Source organism: Oenanthe melanoleuca, chromosome 4, assembly GCF_029582105.1.
Source record: "Oenanthe melanoleuca isolate GR-GAL-2019-014 chromosome 4, OMel1.0, whole genome shotgun sequence".
NCBI lineage: Eukaryota > Metazoa > Chordata > Aves > Passeriformes > Muscicapidae > Oenanthe > Oenanthe melanoleuca.
In genome coordinates this window covers 25,435,824-25,460,192 of record NC_079337.1, presented here as the reverse complement: position 1 = coordinate 25,460,192, position 24,369 = coordinate 25,435,824, and the positions used below count along the sequence as shown (strand labels likewise).

The window sequence follows — 24,369 nt, the reverse complement described above, 5'->3', positions numbered from 1 at the left end:
GCCACATATGATACCAGCAAATCACCACTTGCAGATGGCTCTATTTCAAGACCTTCAAACCATCTTCTCCTGTTGGAATTGAGGATGGAGGTTGAAACTTTGGGTAATCTGCCAGCATGTGTTTAGTGACCTTGCTTTATTACCCATATCTGCTGCAGATCTGTTAAGATAGGTGGCATGAGCCAGAAAATTCAAGATCTCTTATGGCAGTCTGATTGCTGCCATTGGTGATTCAATTCATAAGGATTTAGTCTCACGGCCATGAAGTGTTAAAATGAAGAAGAGATCTTTGTAAGAATTCTCTAATATTAGGGGAGGTCCACAGAAAGCTTGTGTCACTCTCAAAAATATTTTGGTGTCCTGAGGTTAGTGCCACGGAGCAGGGATCATGTGTCTTTGCAAAGTGAAAAGGAGTCAGAGCATGGAGCTGAAGGCTCGAGAGCTTGGTGGCCAACTCTGTCTGATCTAACTCCTGAAAGTGGTGCTTGGGATACTTTTTTTCTCCTGCACTCTTGGCCAGCATCCTTCCCAGATGCCTTGTAGGAACACCAGATGTTGCATTTACTATACAGACTATTAAGCACTGTCCCTTAGTTAGTTAGGGGAACTTATTTCCTTATGCCAGGGGTATCTTTGGCTTCTCCATGACTAACATAAGCCTTTCCAGCAGTTTTGAATTTCTGCAGTGCAACAACGAGCTGCAGATGAAGGCAGTGAGAGAGTCATTCTTTCCTCAGTCCATATTTCCTATAGAGGACTGGATGGCTGTGTGTCACTGAGATGAAGCATAAAATCTCTCTGTCCCACAATTTGAATCTTTCTCTGGTAGTATCCATGTTTGGAAGCATAGGTAGTTCACTAGTGAAATGGTGAATGCCTCCTCACACTGATCACCTGGAGGTTCCCAGGGTCTGCTCTCAAGAATGAGGATTTCTAAGCACTGGGAGCAGTTTGTGTACTTAGTCAGACAGGCTGTAAGTACTGAAAACAGAACTGTTGTGAGTTATAGGGAGCTGTTGGTCATTAGCAATCATAAGTAAGATGTAACATTCAAAACTGCTATTAAACTGTCTTAGTATCTGCTTTTAGAGACAAAACAGGAACAAAACTCTCTTTAGAAGATTTCTCTTATTCATGAGGAGTGTAGGCAGCACTTGTACAAGAATGTGGGCACATGGCAAAGAATTTTCTGCATTACATTATTGTTGTTGTTGTTGTTTATACCATATGATTAATTTGTTTCTAGGTTCTGCTGTTTGGCAGCTAATTGCATCGTTCTTGAAACTCCCAATATCAGGGACCCATTGCATTGTAGGTGCTACGATTGGATTTTCTCTGGTGGCAATTGGCACGCAGGGTGTCCAGTGGATGCAGCTTGTCAAGATTGGTAAGTGCTCCTTTTATGTGTAAAAGTCTCCTTTTATGTGTAAGGGTATGTGAAATAGTGTGTGTTGCCCACGAAAAACATTCCCAGAAATCTGCTTTGTGCTGAAAGCACTCCCTCATTATTTTCCACCCCAGTTGTGTCATTCAGAAAATGCACTGGTGCCATGTTCATTGAGGGCTGCAGTGTGTCTCCAGTGGAGAAAGGGGTACTTCCCCAGTGGTAAGCTGGGGACACATTGTCCCTCAAGAAACATGCTTCAAGGTGACATTCTTCCTCTTCTAATTCTTTTTGTGGCAGCTCATACTACCCTGTACTTGCACTCAACAATGTGAATGCTATCATGTGAATGCCCACAGTCATGTTTCTCCACCTACCACCTTCAGGGCTTACAGCACATTTAACTCACAGCCTCCCATTGCCAAGATCAGTGGCACATCCAAGCAGAGATGTGATGGAGTGTTTTGTTACTGTTTTGGAAGCCTTTGGAACTCAAGATGCAGCCCAAAGTCTCTTATTAAAAGGATTTTATGCTGAAGGCATGGTAATATATTAGAATTTTAGCAATGCATGTATTTTTTTAATTCTTTCAATAGTAAAAGAGTTTTCAGTGACAGCAGAATCAATCTGTTAACCATGCTGCAAACAATAAATCACTGTGGATGAGATTTCCAGAGTGCTGCCCTAATCCGGTTTTATTGAAATCAGTGGGAGCTTTACCACCTACTTCAGTTAAATTAGTCCTGGGCATTTGGAGGGCTGGCCTGCAAAAAATGTACATGCATCATACATTGCAGTTGATATTTCTGTGGTATTCTGGAACTTGAGACTGTTAACCTGGGAGCAGCATGGCATCCTGCTAGATGCAGTTGCTTTCCACTAGCTTGCAACATTTGTGGCCATGGTGATTAGGAAGTTACAGTGCTTTCTTTCTTTTTTTCTACTCTGATTCAAACTAGAAGAAACTTTCCTGATGAATTTGATTGCTAAACTTGCAAAATTAGCAGGAAATGCTTTGGCTGTTGTTTCTAATGGTGTTTAGCATTACTTTGAGTTTCATGAGTGTCGGTGGACATTGAGGTGCACCAGTTGTAAGTAAACATGTAAAACATTCATTCCAGTTGTACAAGAATGGTTTTAAATTAATTGCTCATTAACAATGTACTTAATTATTATGTAAGAATACTGATTATTTCAAGTTTCATTCTTTCTTCAACACAGTTGCCTCTTGGTTTATTTCCCCACTGTTATCTGGCTTGATGTCTGGAATCCTCTTTGTGCTGATCAGATTCTTCATTTTAAACAAGGTAAAGAAATCTCACTCTTATAATGAGTGGTTAGTATGAAGGTCGTGTTTTAGCCTCCAATTTGAGTGCTGGCATTTCCAGAGTTGAGAGTTTGTGACTTATTTTTGGACAGGAGACTAGTGATTTTTTTAATAGCCATTTGAGTTATACTTGCTCTTAGCAGTTCTGAAAGCTCATAATAAGTAATTTGACAAGTGTTTGAGACTTAGAAGGTGCTATGTCATAATTAATATTGTATATTCTGGTTGGTCAGAGGATGGTACATTGAGGCTGCTTCTATATTAGCACTTGCTGACATTGACTTAGCCTCACAGTAGCTGTTCTGACTGTAATTTAAACAGAATAGTCCTCTCTTGGAGATACTCTAATAAGTATTTTAAAGTTGTGAGATTTTAAGACATGGTTTTCCAGCACGTCAGACATTAGAAGATGGGCATCTGCCTATATCTCAAGAAATCTGAATCAATGGGATTTAGTGACCTGAGGTAACATCAGTCCATGTATCTCCAGGGCAAAAGATGACTTGCTGGCCACCCAGCATGAACTGGAAACCTGAACACTTTTGTCTGCCTTTTCCATTTCTCTCACACCATTCAACTTGCTAAAATGGGGAAGTGCAGTGCATGACAGTGACCTAAAATAAGGGACACTATATTAGCAGTTAACTATATAGCAGTTATATTAGCAGGGAACTTAAATAGATTAGGGATTAATTCTTTTGCTATAAATAGCACCACCTGTAACCTCAGCTTAATAGGTCTTTATTTCTGCTCTAAATAAATGTCAGCAATAAAAACAGTTGATAGATTTGATCAGATTCAGCTTTAAATAAAAAATAACTCAAGTTGCATAAAAGATAAGGAAAGGTTCCACAATTGTATTTAGATCCTAGCAACTTAAGAAATTAGCCATCAAAATAATGTGAACTTTGGTATTAAAGCCACATATTTAAGCATTTAAGAAGCAGAAAAAGTTCAAATTAAGGAAATTGTCTCCCAACTGCTGTCTGTGCCATTCACAAAGCAGTAAGATCTGTAGAGCTTCTGAACCTAAGCAGGTAGTGACTTGTGTGAACACATAAAAACAGAGCAGCTTTCTATCTTGTGAGCCTGTGGCCTGTATAGGGCTCCATGCCCTTGTTGGGAGTGTCTGTGAATAGCAGCTAGCCCTGCAAGTACAGCCCATCTGCATGACGCTTGGGGTCGGGGCATAGCACAGGGTGGCCACAGCCTTTTCTCAGCTCCCTTTTATAGCTCATGGCAGCAAGAATAAAACCACATTAGCAAGCCCTCAGCTTTGCCAGGCTCTTTGCTAACACATGGAGCCCCTCAGAAGGCCAAAGCAGTCCCTCACAAAGGCTTTGTCCGTGGCTCACACGGTGCGTTTCCACTGCGCTGACAGCTGAGTTTCCTTGAGAGTGCTGAGAGCACGAGAATGCAGTGGGCAGGAGACACTAAACACTGCCATGCTAAACACTGCCTGCTCACTGTGTGTGTTACCTCTTTAATACAGCCAGACACTGGGATTTCAGAGATTTCTGTTAGCTGGTAGGAAGTGCCAGGCTGTCTCGGTCAAAACAGAGTTTAGGGATATGGTTTTGAGATGGATGCATTGCACTTCTGCTTGTAGCACTAGTCCAAAACATCAAAACCCTCTCCTGCTTGGCACCCTTAAGTTCTGTTAAAGGAAAGGGGCTCCTCATCTTGGACACAAAATAAATAAGAACACACTTGCAGAAAGAAACCTGCCCCCAGGTCACTCAGCATGTCTGCAGCTGACTGGAAAATATAACAAATGTCCCTAGTTCCCATTAACAGTGTCAAGCTTACCCAGAGTGCTGGTACTTGCCGGGACTAGCATTGTGGATTTGGGTGTAACCAAGCAAGTTGCCATCCTTTCCTCAACATGCAAAAGCTCCACTTGCCTGGCACTGACTTGGGAGCATGAGTTTTCCACTTGGAGGTTCATGCAGACGTGAATCTGGTGTGAAATCCAACTAACATTTCTTTTTCTCCACGGTTTCTGTGCAGGAAGACCCTGTGCCCAATGGTCTCCGCGCTCTCCCGGTGTTTTATGCTGCTACCATAGCTATTAATGTGTTTTCCATCATGTACACTGGGGCACCAGGTGAGTGAGCCGGGAGGCACGGGAGGGAGGCATCCCACAGCGTGTGAGGATGCTGCCAGCATCACCCAGACACCACAGAGTTATCTCCTCCTGCCCTCCAACAAGGGCAAGAGTAAATCATTCACCTCCCCACGTGCTTCTATTTGTGTGTGTGTTTTTGTGACACCCTCCTGATCGCTCTGGTTAGTGGGGAAGAGCACAGCTACAAAAAAAATCCCTCTTTAGAGGAAGGGAAGTTACGGAGATGCAGCTTTGGCATCGTAAATCTGGGCACAAGTTGAGCTCTCAAAAGTATTCTAGGTTTGTGCATCAAGGAGTGAGGGTTCAGAGCAGGGTGGGAGAGCAAGTGCTGTCTGCACTCAGTGTTTTGCTGTCATTCCACTGACATCAGCAGAGTCAGTGTTCTGGCACATCTGACTCCAAGACTGTTATTTAAATTACTTCTTTATTTCCCTTTAATGATAAGAATCCCCAAGCATGTTTCTCCATTGAAAGCATCTTGTTTCTTTGGTGTTGTGTTTTGATTGCAAGTTAGTAGAAGAAAGTTGAAGGAGTTTTTTTATATTTTTGTATTATATCATATGTGCACTGACATGTTTGTATTTATTAATATATATATTTATATCTGAATTTTTATTTTTGTATTAGTTGAATTTTTATATTCTTGTATTTATGTTTGTATATTTATATTCTCACATTTTATTTTATGTATTTGCATTTATATTTTTATGGTTTACTGAAGTGGTAAATTTAAGCACACACTTCTAGCAAAAGGGTTCAGAACAAAGATGTTCAGTGATCTCAACTACTTTTTTGAAGACTCTGGTAGTTAAATGTTATCTTTAGATTAGATTATCATCCAAGAGCTATGAATGAAGGGGCAGTTGAAGATAGATTTCTGAACATGGCCCTGAATTAAGAAAGCAGGCTTAGAAAGTGACACTTTTTTGAATGGAAATATTTCTCTAAAATCCAACACACTAGATGTAGTAAATAAGTGCAGTTGGTAGACCCTACTCCATCACATAGCATTACTGGAATTAATAAAAAACTTGACACATTTCCAATTTGAAGGTAACATTACTATTCCTCTTAAGTCTAATTGGCTGTGTATCCAAGATGTTTAACAGTAAATCAGCTGTATAACTCACATTTCCTCATTAGTTGTACTGCAGAAGTAGGTCAGGCACTCTGCAGTGACTCATTAAGCAAAATAAATTAAATAAGAATCTTAATGTTCCCTCTGTTTCAGCTTAAAAGTCTCTAAAGTGTGTGAATAAAAAGGTGGGACTCCATTTTTGATACTGGGGAAATACATATTTACTCTCCAAGGCCTCTGTTCTGGCAACATTTACTCACAAGGATGAATTAATCATGTAGATTTCAAGACAGGCAATGTATGTATGGGTTTGAAAGATCAGATTCCAAGCTCTTTCTTCACTGAGAGTCAGATTGTTTCATTGAACAAGTGCAAGGATCTCTGTTGGGGGAATAATTACAGAAACATGAGTTGTTGGTGTTGCTGTGCATTGCAGGACAAAGCCTCAGCTTTGGCTTGCTGCATTAAGCTTATATCATAAGTAAATCAGGGCTTAGAGCAAGCTAAGCATCAGGCTTTATGGGCCAGAGCAAAGGTCAGGTAAACACTTAAACCTAATGGGCAACACATTTTAACATGCATGGATTTATGAAAACACTGCAAACTTGCTTTAGCAGCCTTAATGTGGGGGTTTTAACCTTGTCTCTTTTGGAAATAACATCCCAGTGGGGCAACAGGAAACTGGAAGACTAAACCTGAAAATGTTTCCATGTCAACTATACCTTTAAATACTGCAGTAGCTGGTAATATGTTACAAGTCATCAGCTCCTTCACGTTGGTTTTGAATACATTGTGAACTGGCTTTTCTGCAACAGACTGCTCTTCCACTGCCTGGGATAATGAAGTCATATTAATTTATGGCTTGCTTCGGTTTTCTCTGTCTTTACAGTACTGGGACTGATACTGCCAATGTGGGCCATTGCTCTTATATCAGTTGGTGTGTCCTTAGTATTTGCTGTCTTAGTCTGGATTTTTGTGTGTCCCTGGATGAAGAGAAAAATAGAAAGTAAGTAGTTATTTTATGAAATGTGAGTGATATAAAATCACGGAATATTACATTTCAGAAGTGGGAGTGTCCTTGAGGGTCACCTAGTCCAGTCCCCACCCACAGGCAGGATGTGCCTAAATTATTCCTCATGTATTTGTGCAATTTGCTCTGAAAAAGCTGCAGTGGTAGAAATTCAAACCTTGTTAGGCAATTCATTTAAGTGCTCAATTCTGGAGTCTAGCAGAAACAGGAAAATAAAACCTGGAATATAATCTGGTATCTGTTTTATTAAGAAAAAGAAAAAACCCTGTCAGAATGATCATCTTTAAGTGACTGTTTTATCTTTACAGTAAATTGGGCTGATCACAGCTTTTAGTTGCTTTACTGCTCTCAACAAATGCAGAGAAAAGTTTCAGGTTTCATTAATAGGTGAACTGCTCAGTGCTTTACTTCAGTTGCCTACTTTGGTGAATTTGATCAGAAGAAACAAAGATGTAGAATTTTCACAAATGAGCATAGTAAAGTGTTAGAAATGAATGGTGTGTGTATGAAATGAAGCTTGGTTATTGTAGCCAAGTTAAACCATGCTGTTGATGCAAACAGTGGAAATTTAAGTAACAAGAGGTATAGGTTTGGTTTAAAATTACAGTACTATTCTTTCCTTAGGCCGTTTAAAGAAAGATGCTGCACTGTCAAGGATATCAGATGAAAGTCTTGATAAAATTCAGGATGAAGAAACACCAGTCTTTAAAGAGCTTCCTGGTGCCAAAGCATCTGATGAGAGCACGATTCCCCTTACTGGCTCAGTTACAGAAGCTGCTGGGGCATCAGATAATATTGCAAATGGAAACCATCCACGTGTACCATATGGTAAGGAACTGAAACAACTTAGAGAGTTTGTTCTCTTCATGTTTCAATGAGGTTCCTTAACTGCAAATAGGTCTCTGCTGTAAATAGCAAATTTGTGTTGGAATTTCCATAATCCCTTTTCAGTGCTTGTTTGGAAAGATGCTCATTTTCTGGAGAGGATGTAAAATCAATTACATTTTTTTTTGGCTGTATTTCAGTTTTAGAAAGAGCTGAAAAAAATTACTTGCCTTTTTGCATTGGTTTACTTTGTATTCTTAATAGTGTTTCCATCCTATCAAGCAGTGGAAAAATACAGACCACAAAGATTGCTGATGTATGAAGGTTAAATTCAGCATAAAGATGATTAGCATACTACAACAGGAGATGAAAAGATTTGAACTTCAGTGGACAAATGTATGACCATTTGGAGCGTGTCCACTAGAAAAATCTTACACATTGTTTTCTGAACATATATTTGTAAGAGGTAGTCTTGTGTGCATAAAGCTCTTTCTGTTCTGCCACGTGGTGGGAAAACCCCCTGCACTTAGCGGTCTGCTGACTTTGATATCACTTTGCTAACATCTACAAAGCCCTGTAATTTGGTTAATAAATGTCTAATATATTCAACTAATTCTTACAAAATCAAATAAGTCATGATGTGGAGCCCTTAGAGTGCGTGCTTCCAGTTTAAAAATAGCCAAACCCAATTCTGAATGTTGCACAGTGAAAATCCAGGAAGTCAGGAAATGAAAAAGACAGTTTCTTCAAAAATATTACCTGTGATACATTTTGATGTGTGTCCTACAGTGTATGCTAACATTAAATGTATACAGTGGGAATAATCATCATGATGTTCATAGAACTATTATATAGAAAATGTTGCAATAGCTAAGGAAACACTTCTGCCAAACATTAATATTTTCTTTGCTTTTTAAAAATTATTTTTAAAAGCTATGTAAATGTCTTCTAAATAGATGAGTATGAATGAAATGTCTCTTAAACAGATAAGTCCCAGTATGAAATTGCAGTAAACCACATTTCAGAAATCCTAATTATTTCTATTCAATGTAGACAAAACCTCAGAAAAAATGGCGCTTGCTTTATAAGCAAGGGATTGAATAGGAATAAAATTCCAGAAAGGAATTTTATGGAAATTTGTATTTCCAAAGAACCTGGGGATTTAACCATCAAGTATCGCATTTGAATAGCTTATCCCAAGTGACTTGCTGCAGGTCATACAGCATGTCTGAGGAGACTCAGCACTGGAACAAAGCTCTTTTTGGACAGAAGATGAGAGACTTTATTTTGCAGTGAATTGAATGGCTTATTCACTGCATGTAGTGCAAATTGATCTTTGTCCTGTATTCTCAGATGCTGGCCATGTTATTGTCTTGTGTTGGAGGAAGGGGACTTTGCATTGCATTTTGTAAAGAAAACCTCTAAATCTCTGCCTTTTTAGGAAGGGCATTTTCAGTGACGCACACCTCGGTGAAATCACCTGTTTCCAATGGCACCTTCAGCTTCGATGGCCACGTGAGGAGCGATGGCCACGTTTATCACACTGTGCACAAGGACTCAGGTTTATACAAAGACTTGCTCCACAAAATTCACCTGGACAGGGCCAATGAGGAAAGGCCCACTGCAGAAAACAACTACAAACTCTTAAGGCGCAACAACAGCTACACTTGTTACACTGCTGCTATCTGTGGCATGCCTGTGCATTCCTCCTTTAAGGCAGCGGATACATCTACTCCAGAAGACAGTGAGAAGTTGGTGGGAGACACTGTTTCCTACTCCAAGAAGCGAGTCCGCTATGACAGCTACTCCAGCTATTGCAATGCAGTGGCGGAGGCAGAGATTGAGGCGGAGGAAGGTGGGGTGGAAATGAAGTTGGCCTCTGAACTCGCAGATCCTAAGCGGCCCCCCGTTGATCCTGTGGAAGAGGATAAGGAAGAGAAAGACACCTCTCAGGTCCATCTGCTTTTCCACTTCCTCCAGATCTTAACAGCCTGCTTTGGATCCTTTGCGCATGGAGGCAATGATGTCAGGTAAGAGGATGAAATCTCACAAACCAGCAATTTTACAGCTGAAGTATGTGAGCAAGGTTTGCCAGCCTGGCTGGATGGAAAGCACAATCATTTCTGCAGGTAGATGCTCATCAGGGATGTGTATCATCAATGTCCTCTGTACTTTCCAGGAATTGCACTGCTTAGTCTATGCTTTCTTTTCTTCTCAAGGGTAAAATCTTTTCCATTCGCTGCTCAATAGCTGTGAATTAATTAATTAATTAATTAATTAATTTTGGCAATCTTGGAGGCATTGAGACTCCACCCAACATGCCAGCCACTATAAAAGCAAACAGGACAGTCCCAGCCCTGCAGAATTTGGAGCCTATTTTAACTGCAAAAGCAGAAACTTTCAACACATGAGAGGTTTTAGACTACTTTTGCCTTTAGATAAATGTCATCTCTTGTCACAGCCCTTCACCATCTCGGTGGCATGTGACTGAAGAGCAGTTCAGGTGGGTTTGCTGTGCCACTGGGAACACTGTGTATTTTTCCTTTAGGATTTGGCTGGACCGCCTCTTCCCTAGACCTGGAGCAATCCATTTGGTATTTAATAGATCAGTATCATGATAGGGTCCCCTGAGAAATTCTCTCAAGTGGTTTGTTGAAGCAGCTGTCCTTATTTGGGTTGTGGCTAGGGCTGTACCGAGTCCCCTTCCTGCTGGACCCTTTCTGTGTTAGCCATGCCCTGATGGTGTTGGTTTCAGTGTTTTCAGCAGGACTTTACAGTGTTCATAATTTTCACTGTCCTCCTTAGCCTTCTGGGCAAACCCTGTCCCACTCTACAAGGAGAGCACTTAGTGCTCCTTGCTCTTGTCAGCCTCCTAATTTAACTCCTAGCTCATTGTGAAAATATTTACAAACATGTTTCTTTGCTCCCCATCCATCCAGCATCCTGGGAATTCAGAACAGGGCTTTCTGAAGAGCCTTTTGTACTTCCTTGGTATCCACAGGGATCTGGCCCTGGGAAGGAGTCCAGAGCCCCCTCATCCCCTAGATCAGAGGGCAGTGGTGTAGCTTTCTTTCCTCTCAGATGGTCTCTGTTGTAAAAGACCTTTGCTCTGAGCATACTGGCCAAGAGCAAAGACCCATGGGGGTCAATAACCAAGCTCTGCAAGTGGCCAGCAGCAAGTGCTGAAGAGAACACAGGGATAAGAACAAAGACTGCTGATATTTCTTGTAATGCACCCTGGGAAATACCACTGCAGAAAGTTCACAGCCTACCTCAGCAGGTGCCACAGTTCCTTTTTTCCCTACAGGTGCTACTTATGCATACTCCTCAGGGACTCACGTGTTTATGCAAGCATTGTGTAGGAGGAAAAGGTAGTCGATTTTGTTAGAAGTGATCTGTAAGGATGCAGTTAGTTCAGAAATCAGATTTGGTGTTGACAGGAGCTGGCCAGTATGAAGTACAAAGTTCAGACTCTGTGCTGTATGTGTTGTTGCATCTTACAGCCTAATTCACTTAGAATTTTGCATTTAGACTAGCTTGTTACCATGGCAATATCCTTTCCTAAAAATTCATATGTTTTTAGTATTTTTCAGATCCCCACTTCTGTTGGTGATCCTATCAAATTTGTCAGGAAACATCTTCATTAAATGCTGTTTATTCCAAAACTTTTTCTTAAGCTGATTACATATAACTGCAAAACTAAAGAACAAGTTGTCTTCATTTTATCAAAGCTGGTAGAAAAGCAGGGAGATGGTCACATGTCTATGACTGGATAGGAACCCATCCTTGCAATTGTACTGAATTCCAGCTAAACAATAAAATTAAAGACCCCTTCATATGCCTAAAAGATTTAGTAGATGAAATTCTCTGGGAATGCAGATATCTATCATATAGCAGAGGTGTTTTGCCAGTCTTTGTCTAGTGGAGCAAAAGATGTCTTGGCTCCACCACATGTTGCATGGAGATCTGCAGAGCTCGAAAGGCAGTGCATTGTTTAAAAAATGATGCAGTAGAACCTAATGAGTAGCACAGCTTTCTGTTAACATTTATGTAAGAAAGTAAGTCCTGGCTGTCCATCTTCCACTGATTACTGCTGTATTTTCATCTCCCTCCTTTGTACACTTTCCTTGTGCTCATTTTAGGTGCTGCTGTTTCTCTAATGTTTTTCCTCAGTCTTGAATCCTGTTGTTAGAATCCTGCTTTCCCCTGCATTTGGTTTTACACTCCTCACTTAGATATTTAGGATAGCACCTTCATTGTCCACATCTTTTTCTTTGGACTTGACTGCAACATTTTCTTTCCATATCCTGGAACTTACTCTTGTGCCATGTTTTCTATTTATTTTCCATCAGGCTGTTTGTTGGTATTCCTTGAAGAGACAGGAGCAAATAAGAGGAGCAAAGAAAGAAAAATAAAAAGCCAATATAAAACTTAAAAACTGCAGGTGATTGCAAGGTATATGATTGACATGTTTTATAGCATATTTAAGCACAGGGCTACAGTACAGACTGAACTGCTAAGCAGCTCAGAAAAGCTTCATGGATCAGAAATGCCCCATATAGTTTGGACAGAACTTTAGTGGACAAAATATCATATGGAGATCTCTCTTGCTTCTTTGTCCAGGATTTACCCACGGACCTGGAAGAGTTAAATCAGTATTTTGCCCTCGACTGCAAAACTAATTCCTAACTAACTCATGGGGTAGTTAGACCCCAGTTTCTTCTGAGATGATGGTTTTTAGCTTCATAACAAAATCAGCCATCTTTGCTGTAGGAGCTGATGTATGAAGCCATCAGGGCTCATGTTCAGGCTGACATCAGCAAGGATGCTGGCTGGGGCAGCTGTGTGTTCAAAGAAAGAGGGAGTGATGGTAGCACCTTATTTGGGTGACTGTTCTGTTCGGACCATCCTCTCCTGCCCCTGCCACCAAGCTTATGTGCACTGTGTCAAGGGTGCTGGAGCCCTTCCAGGGCTGGGACCTGCTGAGCCATGCCAAGAGCCTTGTGACACCACCATGCACATGGACTGAATGAAATCTAAAGAATTTAAAATCCCAACTAAATGTGTTGGGACAGAACCGCTGAAAAAAATGTTGTTGTTGAACTTAATTAGCGGCGCCAAGTGAGCAGGTCCCACTGGCTCAGCACCCCAGCACAAAGAGAATGCGTCAGGTCATTGCAAGGGCAATGGGAGAATAAAAAGAGCAGGATGGAAAAAAGACCTGGGCCAGGAGCGTGACACAAGGAGAACTGCCAGCTTCTAAATGCTTGTTCAGAGCCAGCTTTCCAGAGAGGCTAGGAGGCTGGGCTTTGTTGGCCAGCAGGGATTAAATGCACCTATGGCTGAGTTGGACTGAGCTTATTTTTCTGTAGATATAGGCTGATTCAGCAGGAATTGTGATCTAGAGCTTCTGTGCTGCAGCCACAGCAGCCTACCTGTGTAACAACAAATAGCAGAACAGTTGCTGAAGCTGTTGGGTTTATGCTGTGTTTTAAAGTCTGGAAGCACGTCTGAATTAACTAATTCTCAAAAACAAAGGCAGTTGGGCAGGCTGTTTTGGGCATGGCTAGAAAGGTCTGCTAACCCCAAAAGGCTAAAGTGAAACTTAAAAACTGCAGGTGATTGCAGGGTAAATGATTGACATGAGGTATACAGTACAGACTGAACTGTGATGCAGCTCAGAAAAACTTCATGGATCAGAAATGCCCCATATAGTTTGGACAGAACTTTAGTGGACAAAAGATCATATGGAGATCTCTCTTGCTTCTTTGTCCAGGATTTACCCACGGACCTGGAAGAGTTAAATCAGTATTTTGCCCTCGACTGCAAAACTAATTCCTAACTAACTCATGGGGTAGTTAGACCCCAGTTTCTTCTGAGATGATGGTTTTTAGCTTCATAACAAAATCAGACATCTTTGCTGTAGGAGCTGATGTGTGTAGCCATCAGGGCTCATGTTCAGGCTGACATCAGCAAGGATGCTGGCTGGGGCAGCTGTGTGTTAAAAAGAATAGGGAATCATGTTGCCCAGCTGGGTGGCTGTGGCTGTGGCTGTGGCTGTGGCTGTGGCTGTGGCTGCTTTGCTACTGGGCTGGGAATGAGAAAGCTGTGAGTAAGCAGTGTGTTTGCTCCATATCCTAGCAAACGGGAAGATGCTTTTGTTGACTCTAGCAATCTCTGGAGCTTGTTATTTCTTGAATTCTTGCAATCAAAGCCTGGTGACCACAGAGAGATGCTGTAGGTCAGTGTGAGTTTTGCTGATTAAAATATGCTGTTTATGCTGTGAGGAAAGCCTGAGCCTTTTACTCCTACACACCTGTCTGTGCATGTGTTTAGTCACTTCTCACACAGATTCCTTCTCCCATAAATGGGCAGCCTCTTCTGTCCCTCACTACCCTCCTTCTGTGCCTCAGGCCATCCCTCCTGCTGTCACAGGAGAAACCCTGGAGGTGTCAGAATGACCTGTGTGCCTTGGCTTGTGTGAGCAGGCAGTGAGCTGGGCCCATGGATTTGGGCCATGGAGGAAGGTTGGTTTAGTGGCACGAGGGTGGCAGGAGGCGTGATGCTCCAGCTGAGCAGGGTGACCGTGCCACCACCCATGTCTGTGCATGCCAAGGCACAGGCAGTGCTGAGGTTTGGCTGGTGCATGCTGTAGGGAGGAGAGACCTGCCTGCGGTCATTTTACAGGATCTCAATTTTCCTGAGTTCCTGCTGCATAAATTGTTTGAATGTGTCTGCTATAATTGCATTTCCTGTGGAGGACTTCAGGCCTCCCCTTGTGTATTCTTGCTTAGATATTAGGAGAAAGGGTCATTGGAGTTAGAGTCTGCAGGTAATGCCATATAGATTTATGGCACAAGTTTGAGAAAGGATGCCTGTCATTATCCAAACAATATAGGCTACATTACTGACAACAGGGTTTAAGACCATTTCAGAACTACAGTAAAAATATATGATTGTTTTATGTTTCTACACATTCTTCCAGTGGTTTTAGGGAAGCTGACTGCTACTAGATAGGAAATCCATTTTTAAGCAAAGTAGTTTGAGAAACTAGGAAATGTGTGCTTGCCCAAAATACGTAGAGAAGAGCTTTCTCCTCTCACCATCATACAGATTTCACTGGTCTTTTAGGTCAGAGCACACAAACAGCAGTAGGATTCACCTTTCCCCCCTCTTCCTAAAGTAAATGCAATGGGATTAAAGGAGGGAAGGGCCAGAACATTGCCAGTATCTCACTGCACATGGAGAGCTTAGTGGGATTCAACCTCTTGGCTAAATAAGGAATCTAAAGGAGCTATAGTAAGGCTGGATTAAAAACAGGTATTTCTTATTTTGTCCCTGAGAGCTGCAGTCAAGATCACTGAGAATATTTAGGAAGCGAATCTGTCTGTTATATTTAGTGAGGGAAGCCTGATTTCTGTTTTCTTCCCTTTTTAATAATAGTCCATCCTGTAAGTCCAGCCTGTGCCCCAAGTAGATGTGAATATTTATTTCTACCCTTAATTGTGCAGGTACACAACATTTTTGTTGTGCCTTGCAGGCAAGTCAGAGAAGAGCAGCAAGAAACGGTGTCTCCAGTGGGCATGGGAATCCCTCCCCATCCCTCTGTGAGCAGGGCCCTTGGCTGGGCTTGCCAGGGGAAAAGCTGATGCTAGTGGTCAGGGGGAGGATGGACCCAACCCTCCAGGATCCAGGGAGCTGGAGTTTCAGTGTTGCAGGACACAGAGATGAGCTGCAGGAATAAAAGCTTGTCCACCCTGACTCATTAACACACCAAAGCTTGCACTTCACAGGGTACAGCTCTGACACACTTTTATTGTGCTGTGGTAGATGCACTATTTCAAGGCTGTCCAGTTATTTGAACTAGGATAAAATTCTCCTGATAATCTGATTTCCCTGGAGATTAGGGCATGTTTTTTTCCTGTTACTACAAACAGGAGTATCGTTCCTTCACTCTTGCTCAGCTGGGTGATGTCTCAAGGTGTAACTGCAGCCTATTCAGAAAGATCATCCCACTGATTTTCCCAGTAGAAGGTTTATTTATGAAATCCTGGTTTGGGAAATAATCAACTGGCTGGACATTTTATAATTATGCTTGTAATACTGGACACCTAATACAGATTTCTCAGATGGCTGTTTTGCTCATAATTCAACTTTAATTGGTGATGATGTATGTTTCAAGTTTCTTTCACTCAACTAGAAAAAGTGGCTAAAAAGAAATCTCCTTTTTCAGGCAGCAGAGAATTTAAGCATGGTCATCAAGGAGTATATACATTATTCCCAAAGCATATTCAGAGTGCAGTTTTCAAAAAATCAGTTAGATTCTCTTTTTGAGCAACTCACTCTACCCTCAAACAACAGCAAGGAAATAGCAATGTTGCTATTTCATAACATGTTGTGACAAGTTTGATGGGATTAGGCCATAGAGCATTCAGCTGATGGCTGAATTACTGGGAAAAAGTCCCTTATTTTTTACTAAAAAAAAAAAAAAGAAAAAAGAAAACATTAGTCCTTATTCCTCCAGAAAAGGTCTTGGACTTCTGACCCAAAGGTACGTAAAAATTTCTGCTTGTGTGTATGTGTGTACACATGGGAAACTGTCATTTCTAAGCCTGTCTCGTGATAGCTGAATGTGGGGTGGTTATTTTTGTTGGTAATACTATCTGTCTCACAGGGGAGAGGAGAAGCCAGCTCTATTTATAGTTCAGACTCACTGTCAAATGCTATCTTTCACAACGGTTCTATAAATGCTGCGTGACAGATTCTAAACTGGCACAGGCGAGCAGAAAAAGCCAAGTTGTGCCAGTTCACATTAGTCAGGGGGTCAGCCCTTCAGTTAGCCACCATGGAACACATCTGCCAGTGCAAGTATTGCTGTGGGTGGCATTAAATCCTGCACTGCACCTCCAGGGAAGGCAAACAGCCCCTGTGTAGCACCCCAGCTGCAAAGCCCTGTGCCCTGTGAGTAATAGGGCTGGCACAGCCTGGCAGAGGTGAGGGAAAGTACTGGATGTGGAGAACAGACTTTGCAGCAGGCAGACTCAGAGATGGGCTTCTTACACCATAGCATTTTATGAACTCATCCTAAAATTAGCCACCCCCTAAAATTGGCTGCCCCTCAGTGGGAAAGTGTGTATTAAGTGTGCAAAATCAAAATAATACCATGACAGGAGCAGCTTATTTTCTGTTTTAAACCAAATAGCTAAATACAGCAAATCCTCTAAAGCACTTCAGTTTCATAGGAATCTGAGGGCAGTTTTACATGTGGATGTGGATGGGGGTTCAGAGCCCCTGTGTGACCATCTCAGGCTTTTTTCTTCTCTAAACTACCATGGATAAGATGTGGAGCTCCAGCACAGACAAGAGTTAGTTAAGGTAAGCAGAAACCTGTGTGGGAGAGTAAGAGAAAATAACTCTTGAAAACAGACTTGTGAAATGAGTCTTAGCCAAAATGCATGGAAGATTTGAGGTCTGCTTTCCTGCTAGTCATGCCTTGAATCAAATGAGCTAGAACCAGTGGGAAATACTGTGAAAGCCACATCCCAGTCTAGCCAGCATCCTTGTGGTTGATCTGGTTAGTCACTCAGCTGTAGGAGACATCTGTTAGGCAAACTCTTTTATCTAATAATGCCTTTTTTGTTGCTGGGGTTTTTTTATGTGTTGTTTCTCTCTTACCCTCTCTTACTGTTGGGAGTGGTTGTCTTCTACCTCTGTGCAGATTCAAGATCGTAGTCTTTGCAGTGCCTGAGTCAGACCCATTTGCTGTGAGCTTTTGGCAGTTTTGTGGTGGGACAGGCTCAGCAGCTTCTTCTAGAGGTGTTTTCCATTGGCATAGGGAGCATTGAACAAATCCAGAAGCTGAAGAGCTTGGAGAGTTGTGATGGTGCTAGATTCAAGCTACTGTTGTTACTGTTTATAGCCACTTGCAGATATTCAGGCTGGGAGATGCCACTATCCCTAAGAGCTGAACATTTAAGTCACATTGAACATGATTTACTGGGAGAGAAATGTCCCTCTAGTATAGATAACCAGTGATGCTGACACCCACAAAGGAAAATTAGGTTAGTTACCTTTTTGCCTTTCCAAGCCTATATGGATCCAGTGCTGTTTGGCTTTCTTTTCTTAGAAGGGAGGTATCAGAAATGCTTCCTCTGTGGGCAGCAGTGTTATCTCTTCTGTTCTGTTGGACAGAATCAGCCACTCAGATTCTCTGAGGCTGAGCATAAGTCAGCAGTTTTGTCTTGTCTTCCCATGCCACAAATAAGAACCTTCTCCTCAAGGATTAAGCTGTGTTGATTGGCAGAGGTGTAGTATGTGCACATAATTAAAACTGGATTTTGATACGGAAAAACGTAGTTTGCTGCTGCAGTTTTTGAAGCCTTTTCTGTGTTTCCATTTATGTTGGGACTGACAAATAGGTATGCATAATCTCTTTAGAGCAGTCAGGAATCAGTGCCTGAACTCACTCCGAATGCGTCTGTTATTTTAACAGGGAAGTTTTTTTCCATGTCATACAGCACTACAAAAAGGGATGATCAGTTTTGCCTTTATTCATGTGATCAATGTAGTATTTGCCTTTATCCATCCTTCAGCATCCATCAGTTTATTCGTGTTCTTTTGTACGTTGAATTACCTTTCTTTTTCTGTGCCCAAGAAAGCATTTAAATACACGTGCAAGTAATTTAAGAAATTTAATCCACACCTGAAAACACTGGAAAAGCAGTTTCAGGTTGATTTCAAAATACTAGAAATGCTTCAATCAAGTATCTCTTCTTCCATGGAAGTACAATATTTCTTGCATTTAAGTCCTAAGGACTTTCCACATACAGTCCTTAATTAACTCAACAAATTGAATGCTTACTTGGGCACAGTATCAGATGAGAATTTTAAAGTGTTTTAGCCAGTGGAAATCACTCTTTAGTTAGAGAGTCTTTAGTTCTTCATTGTACTACCCAGCGTCTTCAAACCCACTGGATTTTATTATTCATGTTATCTTACTAATTTATTTCCAGGATATTTCTTGAAATCCTTAAGAATTATTCATTTTTTTTTATATCAAAGAGCATTTTAAAGTATTTTCATTTCCCTCGCAGCTTGACTGTTGCTGTGTGTGTTTACAAGGGAAAAGTTTTCCCTTATTACTTTGCTTCAGGATCACTTCTCAGGGTTCAGAGCTCAATTTCTCAAGGGCAAGATGAAAGCAAGAGAGTCTTGTGTTGCTGAGATTTTGCAGAGCTTTGCACTGCTGGCGACCCTTGTCTCTTGGCAATCACTTCTCAGCCCCTGGCACCTCATATCTGGTAAAGATGGGATTCAAGGAAATTATTAACTGGCATATACAGTGGCCTGGTTTGCACAACATTTGACATTAAAACTGGCCCTTACTCCATCTGTGTGCTTTGGGGTGGAACCAGGAACTAAATTTAGCAGGTCCTGGCTTCAGGGCAAGCATGGATGTGAGTCCTGCTTGTGGTGCTCACTGTGACCTCTTTTTCTATTGGTTTACAAAGAGGGGGGCTTCCCTGATGGTTTCCAGATTTTTTGAATGACATAGGTCAGGTTTGTTCTGCTCTTCTCATGATTATTGAGACATAAATATAACACTGCTTCACTAATTATGCTTTTTGGGTGGCGAATAAATGCTGTTCAGCAAGACAAGCAGCTACTTAGTTTAATAAAAGAGCTGAAAACAAAAGGGATGTTGAAATTCTTATCTGTTTTTCACTATTTAAGTGTCCAAAGTAACTGGATACCAGCTTTCAAGTTTTTCTTCTCGCTAGAAGTTTCTGTTTAGAAATAGGATGCTTTTTTAGAATAAACAAGAGTCAGAAGTCTGACTCTGGCCACCAATATCAGATGACCTGCATTAAGAGTGGGGACTTTGGTGTTGCTGACTCCCAATGCTTTTCCAGATAGCAGCAGCAGGGTAGCAAAAAGGGCTTATGCCAGCTCTGTGTCACCAAAGGCTCCTCTGTGATCCAGTCCAACTCACTCTACAGCACATTGGAAGATGACTGAGTCATCTGAGACTTTATAGCTGCACTCAGATCATATGCCGAACGTTAACGGGCTGTCAAACTAGATTATATATCTGTATTCTTGTCTGCAATGGTAATTTTGTTCATTATTTTCCCCTCTTTGACAAAAAGAGCTAATTTAATACTTGAATTTAAAAGATGATGATAAGAGTTGCCTTCTCCACCCTTTCCAAGTGAGAAAGGGTGTTATCTGTAGTGTCAAGTCAGAGTGGTGCTGTGCCTATGATGAAGACAAATCATGCAGAAAATAAGAGACTTCTTTCAAGGCAACGCTTTGCATTTTTATAACTCAGGCACGTTTCTGTTTCTCCAGCAATGCCATTGGTCCCCTTGTTGCGCTCTGGCTTATCTACGAGCAAGGTGCCGTCATGCAGGAAGCATCGACTCCCATCTGGCTGCTGTTCTATGGAGGTGTTGGGATCTGTGTGGGTCTCTGGGTCTGGGGAAGAAGAGTTATCCAGACTATGGGTAAAGACCTCACTCCAATCACACCATCAAGGTAGGTCCACAGGTGTCATTGCAGTTGTGTGAACTTTGGATGTGAGCCAATCTGAGAAATTGCTATTCCAGTATTTTGTTTGTAATGCAGTTTGGTGGATTTGCTGTGCTTTGATTTTAATGATAACCTGGCTTTGACTTCTCCATCTTTCTAAAAATAATGAAAGAAATAAGCGAAAAAGGAGAAGAAGAAAGAAAAAGAAAGTATGAGAAAAAGAAAAAAAAGAAAGAGAGAAAGGAAAAAACATAACCCTGTAATACTGAATGTGTTTAAGGCATAGAGGTCTGCATGAACAGACAGCAGAGTCTTCTGCTGATGACCTAATCATCATGGTAGAAGGTGCATTTGGAAATGGCAAGACTACAGTGGCTTTCCCATTGTGCTTCAGACTACTAAACCCATGTGTATTTATTTCTGTAATTTTCATCTTTAAATCATAATCGACCTCTGCTGGTGCTTAACCAAATTGCTAATTAGGCACAGTTCTGCACACTCTGCAGCATAGAGTAGTGAAGGTCTCTGACACAAAGAGCCGTGCAGGCGGGGTACTGCAGGTATATAGCCTGTGCCATTCCCATTATTCAGCCCTTTCTTGTTCTCTTAACTTACTCATGTGACAAAAATCAGTTGGAGATAAAACAGTCGAAAGAAGAAACTGGTAAGACTTTGGCACGCTGCATGGTATCAGTCCAAGCTGATGCAAAGAGTGATTGTGAAGTGTTTTCTTATGCTTCCTGCAGTGGATTCACTATTGAGTTGGCTTCGGCGTTCACAGTTGTGGTAGCTTCCAATGTTGGACTTCCTGTCAGTACTACACACTGCAAGGTATGCCTTTGCCCAGCGACTGCAGTCAAGGCAGTCTGGACTGTTCATCTTAAAATTGTGCTGCTCGAGCCAGGGATAATGGCACGGTGAGGGGAAAGCAGCCGCTGACAGAGGATGCTTAGGGAGGGGTACATCAGCACGTCTCGGTCATGCCAGCAGAGTGAGAAAGTAATCAGGCTTCCAACAAATGCGTTGGAGTTGTGACAGTAAAGTCACTGGAATTGGCCACAGCAGAAACTCCATAGCTGCTGGTGGAGAAAAATAACACTTACAAAAGCATGACCTCAATTTTAAAGCAAATGATTGCAAGGAAGAGCCTGGTTTCCTCTGATGGTGCCATTTGAACCTGGCTGGGTAACATTTCTCCCTTGTTCAGAGGCTGCGCACCATTCATCATTTATACTTGATTTTCTTGATAAGTGCATGGCATGGGATTTCCTGCATATAACTCTTTTACTACAGGTTTTCCATCTGTCTTTTTTTTTTTTTTTATTTCTTCACAGTGGATTTTGCATTGAAGTAATGTGTGCGCTAACGGTACTTGTAGCCTCAAATGTGGGTATTCCAATAAGCTCCACCCATTGCAAGGTATTGGAGTTTGCAGTGATACTATCAGTAAATCACATCACTAGGACAAACCATAACAAAATCTGGGAGATACCGACAGATTGCCTTCACTGTGCTATGCCCTGCAGACCGTGACCACAAAATAACGGGGCCCACTTTTAAAGGCAGTACAGCCAAACAAAGTCAGCCTTACAACTAATTGCACAAAAGTCTGGACTGTCTTTCACCCTTACATGGTTGTACTGAACTAATATAGACGTATTAAAATAACGTAGATTTGTAGTCTGTGTGAACCCAGTTATGTGTATTTTAAAACCACCTGTATGAAAAACACTGCTCCATCATTAAGCTAATATTTTAATGCCTCTCTTCTTTTAAACCAACTTGTCCTCACTTTTGTGCATTTGTAATACATAATCCGGACCTTGTAATTAGTCCTTCAAACAAGGTACTTTGGTTTCTTGTTTTCATTATTTTAAAAAGACCACTTTACAGTATAGATACAGGCTGGCTAATGAGCACAATTCAATTGTGTCATGAAGATTTATATAGCTTGTAGACATGAGGGAGCATGTGGACATTTACACTTCCGGAAGAACAGAATGGGAATTTGGAATTCTGTTCCCTGGAAAATTCTCAGGTCAAATATCCCTTCTTTGTTCCTTTGTTTCTCCATGGACTGTCAAGTTCCTGGACATGCAGAGCTATTTGTTTCTTTCACCCTCTGGCAGGATATGGGGAATTGCCTCCAAAATCAGAGACCCCAGAATGGCAGTCCATCTGCGTCATTGCACACCACCAAGACCAAGCTTTAAAAACAGACAGTCCTTGTAGGATTCACTAGTGCCCTCTGGAGAGCTAGGAGCCCCTGGCTGGGGCTGGGGCTGGGGCAGGCAGGTGTCTGGGGATAACTGCTCCATGGCATGGCAGCCTGTCAGCCTTGCCTGTGACATTGACCTGCTTTCCAGTAAAAGACTCAACGAAATCCACACATCCTGCAAAATGCCCAAAGTTGGTTCAATTGGCCTTTTTCTAGTGAAAACCATTTCTTCAGAAAGCCTTCCTCTGTTGCAAAATCATTTATTTCTTCTACCCTGGTGCTCTTTGAGAAGCAGCCAAGACTGAACTGCCCTGAAAGGCTGTTCAGATTTCCTGGCATTGACAGAACTCTGGTTCCTCTGAATCAAGCAGGGAGGGGAAAAATAATAACCATGTTATCCACTTCTAAAAATGCTAGCCTGAAACCACCTCCCTTTAAGCTGACTGGTATATAAAATGCATGATGAAGAATTTGCCAGGGAGAATAATACAGCTTTGATTATCCCAGTTGCATGCCTGAAACACTTCCAGCCAACTATTGTAAAAGAGAAAACACACTTTGGTCCAAACAAATAGACTGAATTTAAAAAGAAAATGTCTTGGAAGCCATAAGCTAATGAGAGTGGTATTCATTCACTCAATGCAGCTAAAAGCTTGGTCTTTTCTAACTGCAAAGCAAAATAGTTCTTTTTAAAAATACTTCCATAAAAGCAGCTAATGTGGTTAGTCTGTGTCTGCTCCCTGTAGCTTGCTCTATCTCATTAGAAGGATCATTCTTAATGGGAAGATCCACTTTGCAATAGAATTAGACTGCTCCAGGGATGTCATGTTATTATAACTGACTCTGTGTTTCAGCAAAATGAGATCCTGAGTTGAGAGATCCTGAGTGAACAACACAAGATAAAGCAAGCACTTGTAGCAAATGTATTCTTGTATTCCTTGTTTTTTTTGAGGGCCCAGGGAAGGAATAACAGAATTGTTAAATATCATTTGCTCCATGTGAAAATGCCTTGCTGAAAGTGCCATCAGCCATTGAGTCAAAAATGCCTTCTTAAAAATCAGCAGAAAAATTATTTTGCCTTAGAAATCCAAAATTAAACAGGTTTGAGGCGAGCTGAATCTTGAGCCTCCAGCATCAGGGATTGGGAATTATTCTTTTCCTCAATATTTACTTCACCGTGAAATAGCATTTATTTGAGTGGGAGCCCTACAGAAGGGGTGTCAGTCAACTGAATGTGCAGCAGCTGCATAAACTGATGGCAAATAAGGAGCAGCATGAAACAGCTGAGGTGGAGGGAAACTTTTTTCAGACTGTAATGAAAAATGGAGACCAAGTATGAAGAAAAGCTCTGAGCAGCAGTTTTCAGATCTTGTAGCAGATGTGGTGGCAAACTGGAGGTTGGTAGCAGGAATAAAAGCATTTAGCTTCTGGGGAGGGTTTGTAAAGCCCTCTCAGATCAGGACCTGCCTTTGGTCCTAAATCAGAGCCTTTGGTCTACATGAGGTAGTCACTGCCCGATGTGCCTGTCCCACATCTATGGCTGAGCAGCTTTTTCACTCTCAGTGCTGCTGAGAGCCTGAACCCCACCTTCATCTTTGCCACAAGTCCAAGGGGAGAGGAAAACGCTTGAAAGCCTCCAGCTCAAGAGGGCTTTGAGGAAAGACCTAATCTTTTGAGCCTCCAAAGGAATTTCTGGGTCTGAATGCAGTAGCCACATTGGTCTGGCTGCACCAGTTCAACCTCTCTGGGATTTAGCACTGAAAAGCCAGTGTGATGTGAATGCATATCTTCCCTTTCTGCTTCCCAGGTGGGCAGGTGATCATATTGGGTCTTAGAGTATCTGTTATT

General features: G+C 41.6%; 1 protein-coding gene across 4 annotated transcripts in view; it reads left to right on the top strand.

Moving 5' to 3' along the window:
• SLC20A2 (solute carrier family 20 member 2) overlaps positions 1-24,369 on the top strand; it is a 56,794-nt gene that overhangs the window by 28,500 nt on the left and 3,925 nt on the right. For all 4 annotated transcript variants that reach the window (XM_056490615.1, XM_056490616.1, XM_056490618.1 and 1 more), the window contains 8 exons: positions 1,247-1,387; positions 2,606-2,691; positions 4,722-4,818; positions 6,807-6,923; positions 7,572-7,775; positions 9,214-9,802; positions 20,124-20,309; positions 21,050-21,134. In XM_056490615.1, the coding sequence (XP_056346590.1) occupies positions 1,247-1,387; positions 2,606-2,691; positions 4,722-4,818; positions 6,807-6,923; positions 7,572-7,775; positions 9,214-9,802; positions 20,124-20,309; positions 21,050-21,134 (1,505 nt within the window). The remainder of the gene's footprint in view (positions 1-1,246; positions 1,388-2,605; positions 2,692-4,721; positions 4,819-6,806; positions 6,924-7,571; positions 7,776-9,213; positions 9,803-20,123; positions 20,310-21,049; positions 21,135-24,369) is intronic.